This window comes from Lasioglossum baleicum, chromosome 10 (genome assembly GCF_051020765.1).
Source record: "Lasioglossum baleicum chromosome 10, iyLasBale1, whole genome shotgun sequence".
Classification (NCBI taxonomy): Eukaryota; Metazoa; Arthropoda; class Insecta; order Hymenoptera; family Halictidae; genus Lasioglossum; species Lasioglossum baleicum.
In genome coordinates this window covers 14,804,150-14,819,013 of record NC_134938.1, presented here as the reverse complement: position 1 = coordinate 14,819,013, position 14,864 = coordinate 14,804,150, and the positions used below count along the sequence as shown (strand labels likewise).

Below are 14,864 nucleotides of genomic sequence, written 5' to 3'. Positions count from 1 at the left end.
CATTTCGTGTCCTTCGAATCGCGCGATCACCGTTCCGTAAACGCTCTCGTTTGCATTTCAATCCACTACGCTACACGACACCGAGGAAACGAACTTCTTGCACATCCCCTCGTCACTTCGCGTTGAACAGCACGCTTCGAATCAATGAGACTGTCACATTCACGTTCAGATATATACTCGTACAAAGTGTAAATCGTCGCAGTCAACAGGAATTGAGGTTTTACACTCTTCGTAGGAACTTAATAGCGACTCTTCTTTACGATCATTGTATAAAACGAACACCCCACACACAGCGACGTACTAATAACTTTTTCCGCCTTCTCTATTATTGTCTTCTTCGTGTCATCGCGACGCGCAACATAAGAGCTCGCGAGTCGAACAGGACCCGCTTCGAACTTTCGCAGGTAAACCAATTAAACGCCGCGCCGCATTGAGCAACGGAGGTTGCAGATAATATATTGTATTCAATTGATCCCGGCGACAGAAAAAAAGGAAATTGAATTTCGCTTCTCAACGAGTTTAGAGGTAAACAAGATTTTTATACGCGTCTCGCCTGTTTCTTGTAAAAAGATATACCCTTATTTCTTGTCTGTTCGCTCGCGAAATCTTAGTTGAACGTGCGCGTCTCAATTCAACTTCTACGAAATTCAACAGTGAACGGATTTTATACCTGTCTACGAAAACAAAAGAATTTTCGCTTGCGAGTACGCGATGTCGGCATTTTTTAATAAAATTGCACCAAATATACACGAGAAATGCTGCTCTTGTTATTTACAATCCCTTGCCTCGTTTAGCATATTTCCAGTAAGCAAAATGCTCGGCTTTGTCCGGACAGCTGCGTCAGCAGAATCGCTTGCTGCTGGCAGAATTAACATTCGTGGAACTTGCATAAATATCTGTAAATAATTTCTAACCGTAACAATTTTCACTAAATCCTGCTAGAAATTAATTGGCTATTATTTATTCCCTGACACATTATATTTACATTTATCGATGAAAAATTCGAGCAGTTTTGAACGTTGTTCTGACAGGATAATGCTCGTCATCTGCTCGAGGCAGGTCTGACTGACTAAATAGGTCATTTCGCAGAGAAAAAATATACATATACAATCGAAAAGCTCCATAAAACGATTTAAACAAAATAAATCGATTTTACAAATAAAATCTCGGAGTTTTTATACTGTTCCAATGAAAAATACGAAAACTCGTTTGGAGGGGTTCTCCACGATTACACAGAGGTTCCGCGTAACAACAATGACTCCTCAGAATTTGGCTTCGGCACAATTCGAATTAATCTCAAAGCAGAATCTCTGCAGTTATGCCAATCACCATCTTCACGATTGGTACGATGATAAATCCAAATAAAAACAATAGACAAATGTATACGCTGGACAGTTCTGTTAAAAATACGAAGATTCGGACTAGCATCTGCCAGAAGTCTTCGCTATCCTTTATACTAATCATTTTGTCCAGAATGAACCGTAACACGTAAAGGAACACCTAAAATCGATCGATTACTAGTACAATTACTAGACCGTGGATCTTTATGCAAAAAATTAGTACCTCTGCGACAGGTATAATGTTTAATATCACGTATAACAGAGCGAGGAGAGATTGACCGGTAGCTTGACCCATTCTCTTGATAAGCGCCGAGAAAGAATACTCTGTTCTCGGAATGCCGTTGGACTGTTGGTAATTAGCCAAACACTCCCGAACACGCTGCAAATAATTTCCTTGAGCAATTTCTCCAGAAGTCTTCGGACTGACGATTTCCTTCCAGGCATCTTGCAGCGAACTCGTGGAAAGGTTATTTTCTATGGAAAATTGATTATTTATTGCTATGCGATTATTTCATAAGGCTGTTTCTTCAGTTGGCAAATTACCAGAAGCGAACCGATGCCTCTGATGCGATTTCTCGAGATCCGAAATGCTGTAAAGACTCTTCAATTTCAAAGTATAGCTCTCGGGTTCGTGGACCAGTTTTCTTGGCACGCAGTGCTCAACGATCTCTTCGTCGTACTTCCAATCGCCCGATTTATGATGCGAGATACTCCCGGTCATATTCTCGATTATGTTCGGCTTATATCTGTCCTTGTAATGTGGATAAGCAGTGCACGTGAACCGGTTCTTCGTGTAGCTGCTTTCTATCTCGCATTTTTCGCCTTGCGCTAACTGCCAAAATTATTAAGATCTGCAAAATCTGGCAAACCTCGATACTTCGACGCCATATATATATTTATGGATGCATTGTACAATTTAGAAATAAAAAGCCGAAATGTTTGTTAGGGTCGTTAAGGGAAAACAGAATGAAATGTATAAGGGAGAGTCCATGAAAAGTATGCATGTAGAAAAAGTTGGAAGAAGGAACTGAGAAAAAGATCGAGTTAATTCAGTCGCTCGTTTACTTGCTGATTATGAAAAAGACATTTATTTTCCAGATGCCACCTCTCGCTATAATCAGACTTTGGTACAAAAGCGAAACTGTTCTGTCTTTGCATATCTTTCATGTTCAACGAACAGGATACACGGATCGCACTTGGACCTCCCTCGGTACGCATAATTATGCTAGTCTCCAAACGACACACGACTTTTAACACCGATTACAATTTTTCCTTGTCGTAACGACGACGAGAGCGGTCAGTTAATTTTCATATTTACGGTTATACGACGAAAAAGAAAGAGAAGAATAAGAAATGGTATCATTTCAAATCAAGACGAGAACATGTCGGACTGTCTACCACCACCATTGTGTCACCTGACAACGAAGTACACGCATGCACGCAAATCTCGTGTGAATTTAGCATCGAATGCAAATCTCTAGTCGGTCGAGGAGCTCGTTGAATTCGTTCTCTCCGTTACGTCAATTTGTGTTCCTCCGAATACGCGTGATTTCAGCGTAAATAGAGAAGACGCGAGATCGTTTATAAACGCGGTCTCTCGAGTCCCACTCGCCCGAGAATAAAATGCGCACTTAATCTATGATATTCGGTAGAACTTTATTGTCACGTGACTAACAATCAGACAGGCGGAAAACATCGAGCGGTCTCTCGATGGAAACCACTGCTCGTAAACATTTTATACAAATCGACGGTTCTCTTGTACAGCCAAGCTACCACACCCGCACGATGCAAAGAGGAATTGAGGGAACAAAATGTGGTATATAAACGTGAAACAATATGTAGAACAGAAGGTGGTATCCGTACGAATCAGGAGGAGCAACAGGGAAGGAGATCGGGGATTCTTCGTCGCCATTACAAATTCAATATTTTGTACATGCGTTACAACGCCGAGCGTCGTACAAGGGGGTATTTCTCGGCTTGATTCGTAGCATCGTATCAGCTAGGATTCGCTAAATCTACAAATATATATTTCTACAAATTCCGACCGGATTCCCGGTCTTCGGGTACACTTTCACTCATCACAGTCGCGCATCTCACTATTTAATCTTAAGCTGTGTGCACTGCATTATTGTTGCTTTTCGTTCGTTTTCGTTTTATCATTTTTCTGTTCCGAGAAGATATAGCATCGATTCGAAGAGTCACAACAGCTCTGAAGCCAATACAAAAGGAAACCGAACGGAACGGAACGGAAACCGACATATCTCGTTCTCCACTGTAATTGTTCGTGTTAATTTGAAGAGCAGCGAAAGCACGGGTCGTTTACGCTCAAAAAGACACCGCAGCCTGACTCGTCGAGGTGGTTAGGTTGCGTTACTCTGTTTCGAGATCGCCTTATCGTTAATACAACAGTGGTGCGAGGAAATTTTCGTGGTGTACGTGTGGTTGGTGTGTTATTCATCTGTGTGTGACAGCGTTAGGAAAGAATTTTTGTTTTCGTGTGCCTCGTTTTCTTTTTGTACAGCAATTCCAGTCGCCGCTGCCGCAAGAGCGCGGGGATAAAAACACGTTTCTGGAGGACAACGATCGTTCTGCGAGGTACACTCGGTATCAACGGGACCAGCTGATAGAATAATCGTTTTCTCTTTCGACCGTCCTGCAAAACTGGGCTTTGCATGTTGGCGTTTGTTTTCACGCGCTCGCACGGGCTTCGAATAAATATGTCCATGTGGCGGGGCTAAGGAGAGGGGACTCGCGAACCCACGTGCTCCGAGAGAGTTCGACGATAATTTTGTAAGACTGGAGGAGATACCGATCTTTGTGCATGTTTACAACATGCCGAAACCTTTCGAATAGTTGATTGCCTTCAACAAACGGTCCTGCAATTTCTCTATTGTGCTGTAGTCTGGCAACAGAAGCACGTTGAAGCACGTGTGTGCTATCGGTAGTCTGAAAAGCAAATCGAATCGTAATTAGTATATGTATGCAGGAAAAAGTAGAATTGGTTGGTCGTGATCAGACGCGTCGAACGATTCCTATCCGATAGAACGCGTATCCGCTGCAATTTCAAACACGATTTCCTCGAAAACGAAGCGGAAGATACGTCCAAATGTATATCATACCTATCGGAATCTGGACCGTGTCTGGCAATGACCATTTTAAGCCTCGACAAACCGCCAACCGGCACCCTGTCGCTTCCGGTGGTGAACTGTAACAGTCGTCGTTGACTTTCCGGTGGCAATGAATGAGCAACGCGCCAGAAATTGCGTATTGCTTCGCTGTCCACCGTGTAACCACCCTCGTACTCCGTTGCTGCCTCTAATTCCGCGAAATCGAAGATTTTGCTGCCGCAAACGAGCTGCAATAAAATCGAGTCGATCGATCAAATACTTGAATTTGTATAGAGGAGGTTAAAGAGAAAACCGACGAATGTGGCGGAAAACAACATCTAACACCGTACTTGTTCAATTTCTTCAGGTCTAAAAAGTAACGCGAGCGGACTCTCGTCTGTGACCATCTGGAATCCGCGCCTGAACGCCTTGAATTGACTCTCTACCGATTTGTTAAGTAAGAAGTCCGCATAGAGATCTACGAATTCCTTCTTGTTCTCTTGTGTGACGAATATTTCGTCGCCATTTTCTTTGAGATCGTGGAAAGATATTGAGCCGAACACATCCCTACGATCCCACAGAGAATCATTAGTTTCTTAAATATAAATTATTGTGATGTGGAGGTGCGCGAGAACCTGAGACGAAACGAGACAAGAATTCTCGCACACCTCTATTCTAATGTTTATCGATTCGACTAAAATTTACTTGTAAGCCACTCTGAAAGTCTGCATGAATGTCTCTGGCATGTCGTCTCCAGTGTACTCCATTAATTCTTTCAATGTCCTGTACAACGTGGGACTCCAATCTTCTAAATCAGCAAAACTTCCCTTCCTACCGAGCAGCTTTCGGTAGACAACCATAGAGAAACGTACGTCGAGGATCACATTGTTGTATATCGCTAGGCCAAGGACAACGCCTATCAGCGTAAAGTGTGCACCACTTTCAAACGATGTTGGATTGAACCATGTCATTTGTGTATCTTCCTACAAAAATAAATGAAACGTTTCGTAAACACGCCCGCGCCCATTCGAAATGACTTTGAACTTGTTCCTAATTACCTGAGTCGTGAACATGCCATAATCGGGATTAAAAATTTCTTCTACAATTAATTGAAAGAATTCTTTGGAAACTCCACCCTCGTCGACTCCTTGTTCCCCCTCGAATTCAATGACTAACTGTTTCTTAAGATCCGACGGGTTCTCCATCGCGATCATTTCCAATTCTACTAACGCGTCATCTATAAGACGATCTCTTCTCACCTATACCGACAAGTCAGTTTATCAACAAAACTGTTCATCCCATATAATGCAACATATGTATTCTTGCCTTCTGTTTTGTGAATGGATCGAGTCCGAAATAACGAAAGATCTACAAACCTTTAGTTTTAAATATGGATTGGTAGGTTGACCAACCACGGTTTGTATAAAGCTCATTCGACGTTCACTGTACATTCTGATGCGGTTATCGTAATACAAGCCTAATGTTTTAGTAGCTGGCGTCAGGATAAAAGCGTAATTCATAAAACTAAATTTCATTGGCTCCTCGCTTTTGTAGTATGCAAAGTCTTTGTCCATTTCTATGGCGTCACTGAGAGGTTCATTGTAAAAGTCTGTAAACGGTATAAATGGCTTCCGAGCATCTAGCGCCGTGATCCCAAGCTCTTTCGCTAGCGGGTCCTTAAAACAATGAAAATCCCGAGTGAGGTCAATGTAATGAAACACATAGGGGTTCACGAGAACCTGGAGGAGTTCTCGAAAGTTTTAATTTTGCTTTTCATATGAATACCTGAGGAATTTGTGACGATCTTGTAGATTTATCGATGCCGGCAGTTTCTGCATCTTCGTCTAGATGTAACTCCGGTTCGTCCAGTTCACCAGCGAGCATACTCGCGTAGTACAGAATTTTCATAACTTTCGTAGGAGCAGTGATAGTGTCTGCATCTTGTACACAATAATCCCGCGTAAAAGATCCACCTATCACCTTCACGGTTATTAATTCTTGCAGGGCTTGTAAAATACTGGGAAGTCGGGTTTTACAATGTTTAGCCCACACGCGAGCTAGTTTCGCCTGTGCAACGATAGGCAAACAACTGATCGCTTTACAGAGCATGTGAAGTGCGAGCTCCAAGTATTCACAGTTTCCTAGCATTGGGATTTCGAATACGATGAGAAACACGTGCAACAGATTGTCCATATTTTCCCATGGCTTGATGCGGAACACTCGTAAGTCTAATTCGATATTGTCTGCCAATGTGACGAGTGCATTGACCAAGGCAGACTCGAAGGCACCTACGACAAAAGGCGAGAAAGTAATATCGTATCTTTACGAGCCACAATGCGGAGATTCGACGATATAAAAAAAGAAGAAACATTACCACCTGGCACGGACCAGAGAGCATTGAAAGCTCTCCTAACAGACGGTAGGTCAACGCTAGTGTCATCATTGTTAGGAACTGTGGGCGATAGTTCGCTGCTGTCTTCCTCTTTGTCCTCTCCTTGAATGGATCGAATCGCTTCCTTATCCATGTCGCCCGGTGGCCTGAGCAAACTATCCGAAGCTCTGTCGAGAAGCGCCGCCAGCGGAGAGTCATTTTTCACTGTTTTCTGGAAACTAAGGCTGAGCGCCTTCGCGCAGGAAAACACTTCTCCCAAAGTACGAATTAACAGCGCGTACGATCCCTCCGTCTTACATCTTTCTATTATGTCTAGGAGCTTCGCTTCCGTGAGATATGGATCCTGCTTTCCTGTTGATAATAAATTCATCTTATTCCGTAGCCAGCGTCTCGCTAAACGGTTTAATCGCAACGTCAAGTAATCGCTAATAAAACCTATGTTCGTTAAAAATTATGATTCTACTTCGACTAAATGAAAAAACAAGAAGTGAGAACGGTAGATAACATTTATTAACATGTATACAGCAGCTGCACAAGAATTTAACGAATACTTGCAATGCAACCTTTTTACACAATAATTTGATAGGAGACCAGGCAAATTATTCAATGTCCGTAGCGTAACGCGAGTATTTTTCTTTTTCTAAATATCTTAGATACAAGTTGAGTATCAACAATTTAGTAATACAACGGGAAGTATTTTTAAGTTGTTTCATAGAGAGCACATGCGTTTCACACGAAAACTTCTTCTTTGGTTTCTGCTTTCTTGACGATCTCTTTAGACTTTTTCGCTTTTTCTTTTGCTTTTTAGCAGAATCATCGTAATTTGGAATACGAATCTTATATCTATCGAATAGTTCCATAAAGCTATTTGCATCCGATGTTATTTTGTTAGTCGGTTGATACTTTTCGTATACCGAACAAGCTGCTCTCGACTTGTTTTCAGAAATTAAATTGAACGTTTTACCGAAATCGGCTTCTGTAAAACTGTCAGCGTTAATCGTTGGCGCTTTGTTAGAAGAACTTCGAACAAAGTGACAGAACAAAGACTGAGAAATAGAATCTAATTCCTTATTAATTTTAATCTTTTTGCCGTCGCCTATAGAAAGTTCTAACAGACCGGTAACTAAAGGAGCGTGATTTCTCCTAGTGTCTGATGCAATACCTTCGTCCGAGCATGTCGGATTAACACTTTTAACTGGTAAACTCTTTGCCAACGACGCAGGACCTGGTTCTAACATTGTTCGAGCGACTTTGCTCGGTTGAGTGCCATCGCATAGCCTTGCTTCTTGCGAGAACAACTGAATGGCCTGAGCTGCAGCTTGATTCGGAGTAAGATTCGTTACCTATCCAAAAAATAAATGATATTGGTAGTAAAGACGTCTCGAAAGAGAACAGAGTGATTTTGGATGTATACTTTGCCACTCGATGCACAATTTTGATTGTCGCAATCAGGATTGCCGCATCCATCAGTCAATTGATAAAAATATCGTTCGATCAATTTCTTAGCAACTGCACGCTTCATGTCGCTGCAAGGGCTCTCTGCATCTACCCTAATGATACAACAGCAACGCAAGTAGCGATTATTTGTTTGTCGTCGAAGTATGTTGAAATTAAACGACTTAATTGAACCAGCGAATGGAATATCGGAATCTTATATCATGCTTCATAACCTATACTCAAATTTCTGACAATCGTAGTTTCAAGAATTATTAATAACAGCATATTTCAACTGTGACGACAAAGTAGTTTGGCAAACAACATGCGCAGGGACCAACTGTAAGCGTTAATATTAGTCACACGTTCTCTATAGAAAGTTTGGAATTTCCAAAAGTCTGCAAAGATATTATAAAAACATACGTTTCAATGTGTTATAGAGAACTAAAGAAGAAAAAGTAGGTCTCCGTATTAATCCATCAGGATCCGAGATGTACTAGAGGATGAACCGTGATTGTAAACAGACCGAACCGAAGAGATACATGTATCCAAGTAATACGTATCCCAATAATCGCAATTCATTCAATTAGGAACACATGGTGGTGACATGCTGGTCAGTGATTCGCGACGTTGCCGGTTCGAGTGGAAAATGACAGTTCAGAAAGAGATTGGGTTCTCGAGGTCGAGGTGTCGAGCAGCGGGACGAGTCGTTGTACCAAAACAAAGCGCGTGTAAAAATAGCCGCGGTCTCGTGGATTCGTAACGATATTACGTTTCGCGAAAAACCAAAGAAAAGAATATTGCGGTAGCTAGGAGGAGAACGGGAATGCAAGGTATCGAAATAATAAGAGGAGGTTTTTTTTTCGATTTTGGATTTCGGACAGAGGGCATCGAAAGACGTTCGAGATGTCACCTGGAAGCGTGATCTTCCCCAGGGTCCCCTTGGCCCTTGGAGCTCATAGACCGTGAATCCACGAAATTTTGCTTCTGTCGTCGGTCGTAACAGAAAATCTCGCCACGGCCGCTTCCTCCCAGCGGATCGGTGTTTCCTCGGGAGCACACAGACACTACCACTAAATTTGGTCTCAGCGGGCTTTCTTATCAGAGACTTTACCACGATACTCAAACTACGTTGTTACTACGTATTACTACGCACTACTCGGTGTACACTTCGAAATAGAATAGTAGAACGGGACAGAGTGAATAGACGGAAAGTAACGGAGGGAGAGTGAGACGGAAAGAAAGACGGGGATAAGAGAGAGATAGACAGAGAGGAGGAGCGAGATGGAAAATGAACCGCAGCTCGGCTTGTGTCCGATGTATATTTGTCCGTAACTCGAACCGAACGTCCCCGTCGAGGTTAGGTCTACACTGTGTGACGGCTGCACCAATTCAAATGTCCGTGATTCGCGTGGCTCGTTGATCCCGTTGATACGCGAATTTTTCAAGTCAATGTCAGAACACCGTGAAAACAGGAAAAATGAATCGAATCGGTTCGTGGCCCCTTAGCTGCTGTCTACTGTTCAACACGGACCAACACGGACACAACCAGCTGCGAGTATCGATACGCTCGATTAATCGCCGCCGCGCCGTCTCGATTTTTCTCGATATATCGATTGCTCAACGTCGATCTGTTTACATCGTATACGCGCGCGAATTTCGAAATTAGAAATTATTCCGGTTGTTTCATTCCATTTACTAATTTACTGGAAACACTATAAACACTGTAAATAGTATATTTACGTCTTACTCTAGGTAAGCCACACTCGGGAGCAGAAATATGTAAATACTACCGATTTATGTACAATGCGCGCGCGCGCATATCGACAGATATTTTAAAAAACAATAAGTTTAGTAACAGGACAAGAACTTTCACAACTTTTAGAAGAATTCGCAAGTAACTTCGCAAAAGCAACGATCGCTGCGAAATTCATGACTTTCTATATCAAAATCTATGCAAGTTTCGTTTTAGGTTAAGTCTGTGGTGATGTTAATTGCAGAGAGAATACTGGAGTATACGCGAGTGCTCACCATGGAGGTGCTCACACCATTCTGTACAGTGCTGTCCCCTAGTCTAATTTTTAGCCTGGATCAGAACCTACAACAGACAGTGCATCTTGTGGACTTTTCTGTTTGTTGCTCCACTATTGTCTAGTGTTGAAACATCGTTAGAAACTTCTGAAATGAAAGAAGCGTACACGTGAAGAAGAAGTTTGCTTAATGATTTCTCAAGGGACGTTGTATCTGCATTTTCAATGTTTCAGGCTGACTTTTGTTACTTCGTTATTCAAAAGACGTGGCTTTTCATCGTTTCAGGAGAACTTTTCTATTATCTGTTTGGTAGAAATGATCTTCCCTTGGTCGTTAGGCGATCAGAACTACACGTTTACAAACTTGACAATGTAATTTAAACTTTCAGAAGACCGTTCTCGGGTATGGAGATAGCTCGGACCGTTTAGCCGAATGATCGAAAGTCGCTGATTAGATAGAAATTGGTACTCGAACAAGAAAGGTAAGTGCCGATCGGTAATTTGGTGCCAAGCCAACTACTTGAAATTTTTCGATGATACGCGATTATATCCATGTGCGATATGAAATATATAAGTGTACAGTAAGAGAAGAGAAATGAAAATGAAGAAAAAGCACAAAGACGAACAAAGTGTCTTCCGCCGATGGCAGAAACTCGAGTACGAACAAAAGTGAACTCGGCGAGAGGCGAGAGGCTAGAGTCTGGAGCGACGAGAGAAAGAGGCGCGAAGTGTCAGAGAGGGGAAAAAGAGTGAGCGAATAAAAGATGAAAATGCAAGTGGGGTGAAAGAGGAGAGAGCGTGAATCAAAGAGAAACGAGGAGAAACGAGGAGGCGAGTGCAAAGGGCGGTGGGTGGTAAACGAATGGCAAAGTTGGCCTTGATCGAAACTCGGCCACATCCAAACGGAAGTTTCATCCCCTATCAAGCGACCCCTGCTCCTGTAAATCCATGTACTTTTCTGCTTCCCGATCTCTATCGCTCTCGCCAACGGTGGAGCTTTCTCCGGTTTTTCGACCAGGGCGGGGGCATGGAGAAAAGGGACTGTCCGAATTGCTTTTTCGTCGCGATAACAGTAAGAATTGTCTCGCTGGCTAGATTCAATCCGAGACGAATGGATCGGGTTTTTTCTCTCCCGCCCCTTATCGCGTTTCGCGAATCGAACGAGACCTTGCGAGGGTTTAACGATTTCCTTTCGCGATCTCAGTCGAGTGCATCCGTTCCGTTGGTCATTATCGTATTCAGTTTTCGAATGGCTTGGAACCTTGATACGACGTAGAACTTACAGGCCCTTACTTATGTGATGCCAAACTGCTGCCAAATGCCCTTAAACCGAATTATATCGACGATGGGTCGATAGGACACCAAGAAAAAACATACTGTGCAAAGTTTCAACCCTATATCTCGATCCGGAGGATAGTTACGGGGTAAAATCGACAAATCAGTTTCTGGCCTATTTTCCCTAGTTAATGATGTTTAGAAATTCTGAAAAAAATCTGACACATGTCAAGAATCCAAATACATACTTTGCAATTGGTTTCCGATTTTTAAAGTGAAAATCCTGCTTGTAAAAAATCAAAAACCTCAGAAAAATCGAAAAAATGCAGATTTCACATGGAAGTACCAGAGTGTCCATATTTATATTTTTACAGTAGCGATATATTGTTATAGGTATTGTTCATGAATTTCTTCGGATTTTTTGGTTTGGTGCGCTGTTGTTAAAAAAAATAAAAACCGATTTTTTCGGCGTTTTTTCCGCGAAGAACTAAGCTAACTTTAAAATTGTTACGTCCTATTTATTCTATAAGTCTATCAGGCACTGATAAACCTTGAACATTGTACAGAAGTAATTAAAAATTGAAAATTGAAAATTCTACTCTACATCTTAGACGATATTGCACCTTGTTCTAGTTTGAGAATAAACAAATTTTTCATTTCATAGCGATGTACATCGATGATGTTCCAATTAGAAGCCGTTTCGAACTCTACCATTTTGTTACATTTTATTCTGAGAAAAATGGAGAATAATGTTAAGAGTTACGTTAATATCACAGTAAAAGTCTTCAATTCTTACATATTAATTATACTTCAAAACAATTCTTACTAGAATCCACTTATAGTTCGTCTTATAGTATTGTCGCGGATCTAACGATTAGCATATCTCCGCAGCAGTTCGTCTCGCGAAAGAGACACTTTCTTTGAACAGCAAGCCCGCGGGGAGAAAAGAACGGTCCTCTTGTTGGCTTGAAAGGGCCGATTTGACCTTCTCGAATCTGTTCTCTTTCTACGGGCGCGGATCCGTTCGGCGATCGATAGATACGCCGGGTCGCGCCGGGCTGAGTTCCGTTAGCGAATCCATCGTCGCAGGTGAGTTCTTCCGAGCGGGCAACTTTAAGAGGAACTCGTTCGCGAGAACGCCCGAAGGTCGCGGCGGGATTGAGGGCAGCGCAGGAAGAGTGTTTGGATCTGTTGTAGGTGCTCGAAGTTTGTGTCGATAAATTAACCCCTTGAGTCAGACTCGTGATGAAGATTTTGAAGAGCATCTTCTAACTACGTGTAATATTAATTAATATATAGCTTTTGGGAAAGCATAGGCGTACAGTAAATGTAAAGTTACTTTTATCTCTACGAAATTCTGAACGATGAAGAACTTCTAAAGTCGCTATAACCACTAAATAAATAGACTAAAAAAAACCACTAAAAAATTATGAAGCTTCCCGATGAAATACAGCCAGTCCGTTAGATAAGATGTTGAAGGGGAGTCTGCAACAGAGTTTGAAAATTCATGCGATGCTGAGAGCTTACAGAGTGGTTCAACATTTCACATTTAGGGGCGAGTTGGCTGAAAACGGTGCCGAAATCAAAATACGAGAGCGACGTACAATAATGGAGATTATGACGTCAACGTTCCGTCATGAAATCTCAGTGGATGGCCAGTAAATTCCCGGTATGCCGTGCACGATAACAGTAGTATCCTGGAAAATCCTTTCTGATGTATGGCCCCGGAAATGTCATTCTACTACTCGCCGGAAAATCAACAGAACGAATCCTTTAATTTGGTTCGAATAACAATCTTCTGGTCTCTTAAATCAATTTCTGGCCTCCTCTTCACTTCCAATAAATACGATGTTCATAATCTTCGACGTAACCTGACAAATTACTTACAGTGTCCCGTGATAAAATGGGAATTATAGAAAATCGATGGACCATATTCTCTCGACTGTCAATTTATACTGCGAGACAATATACGGACTAGAAACAATGCTCTCCAGACTCGTTACAAGAGACTAAACAAATGAATATCGGCTTATCGTTTTATGGGATAATGTTGACTTGATTTTTGGAAATTGCGAGTAACATGGTTTTACTGTTACAGGAAGCTCGATGATCCTGGGTCATGGTTCGAGGAAATCGATATTAATCGGCTTGTTGCGACGAAGATTACGGGATAGATGTATGGTCTCAGGAGGGATACCAATGAATACTAAATTGTGGAAGCTAGTTGGGAGCATTCCAGGACTTGTAGAATTGAATAGAGACATGTCGAAAATAATGGAAACCGTGTTACATATCTCTAAATGTCTACCTTTAAGTATTCGTCCTAATTACAATTCTTGGTAAACTGCATTAATTTTTTCATTTTCGAGGTTGATTGACACTTAGGAAGCAATACAAAGTTAGAAATCGATATGAGAAAGTTGACTTTTTAGCTAAATGACACCAACTTCTTCGATCCGGACCACTGTGCGCCGGAACAGCCTTACGTTGCCACGGAGCGTGCAAGAATACGGAAATTCGTAACGATATTCTTAAAAATTTCGAAAGTCTCGAAACTGTTCGACCAAGATTCGAGTATACTTGCAAGTATTATTTACGTTTACCGCAGTACTTGTAAAGGGTTCGAAACTGTCTGGCAAAGATTCGAGTATACTTGGGAGTACTATTTTTTTTTCGAAGTACTTATAGAGAGTTCGAATTCCATTAATCAAGGTTCGAACCTATTTGCGAGGTACTTGATCCCATCCCTAATCCCCACCATTAGTCAAACCTCCTCCCACTGCTACGTACTGCCGTAGAGTTAGTGGGGCGGCATAGCGTGGAAGTCAAAGAGTGGGGGAAGTACCTAAGCGGGGAAGGAGCTGCTTGTGGCTCGCGAGCTACATGTTAGAACTCCCTGCTATAAATTGAACATTCAATCAATTCTTCTATTTTCCGATTTGTCTATTTCGAGCGGAACGCGTAGGCATGCAGCGACAATGGTTTTCATAGGTGATCGGCCGTGTGGAACGAAATCGCAAAAGGAACACCGCCGTGAAATAGCAACACAGCGCGGTCAAAGAAGAATTTGACGCGTTTAGCGTTAAACGAGAACATGGTTAGTTGAATATATTCATATTGAAAGTATGCTTTGACATTATCTTTGATGCGAATGGATATTAATGATATTACTATTTTGTGTTCCTCATAATTCTCGACTAACCGCAATTAGCTCGGACGATCAAGATTCCACCGTGTTATGGCCCACTTGGCTGCATGATTCCGATGATATCAAATGGCAACTATC

General features: G+C 42.0%; 2 protein-coding genes across 3 annotated transcripts; both read right to left on the bottom strand.

Annotated features, from left to right (window-relative positions):
* Positions 1-142: 142 nt before the first annotated feature.
* LOC143212695 (uncharacterized) lies at positions 143-2,560 on the bottom strand. The gene is made up of 4 exons (XM_076431736.1): positions 2,406-2,560; positions 1,884-2,172; positions 1,564-1,814; positions 143-1,500 (listed from the first exon to the last, which is right to left on the bottom strand). Exons 1-4 carry the CDS (start codon positions 2,556-2,558, stop codon positions 1,297-1,299), a joined length of 897 nt encoding a protein of 298 aa, XP_076287851.1. The 5' UTR covers positions 2,559-2,560; the 3' UTR covers positions 143-1,296.
* Positions 2,561-2,579: 19 nt separating this feature from the next.
* Ube3a (ubiquitin protein ligase E3A) lies at positions 2,580-9,846 on the bottom strand. Of its 2 annotated transcripts, none has more exons than XM_076431678.1 (11): positions 9,187-9,846; positions 8,254-8,389; positions 8,002-8,182; positions 6,822-7,190; positions 6,233-6,735; positions 5,824-6,123; positions 5,506-5,706; positions 5,153-5,430; positions 4,798-5,014; positions 4,460-4,695; positions 2,580-4,286 (listed from the first exon to the last, which is right to left on the bottom strand). In XM_076431678.1, exons 1-11 carry the CDS (start codon positions 9,231-9,233, stop codon positions 4,166-4,168), a joined length of 2,589 nt encoding a protein of 862 aa, XP_076287793.1. In that variant the 5' UTR covers positions 9,234-9,846; the 3' UTR covers positions 2,580-4,165. The 2 variants fall into 2 exon arrangements, with proteins under 2 accessions (XP_076287793.1, XP_076287794.1); XM_076431679.1 differs by lacking the exon at positions 9,187-9,846 and adding an exon at positions 8,697-9,168.
* Positions 9,847-14,864: the final 5,018 nt, after the last annotated feature.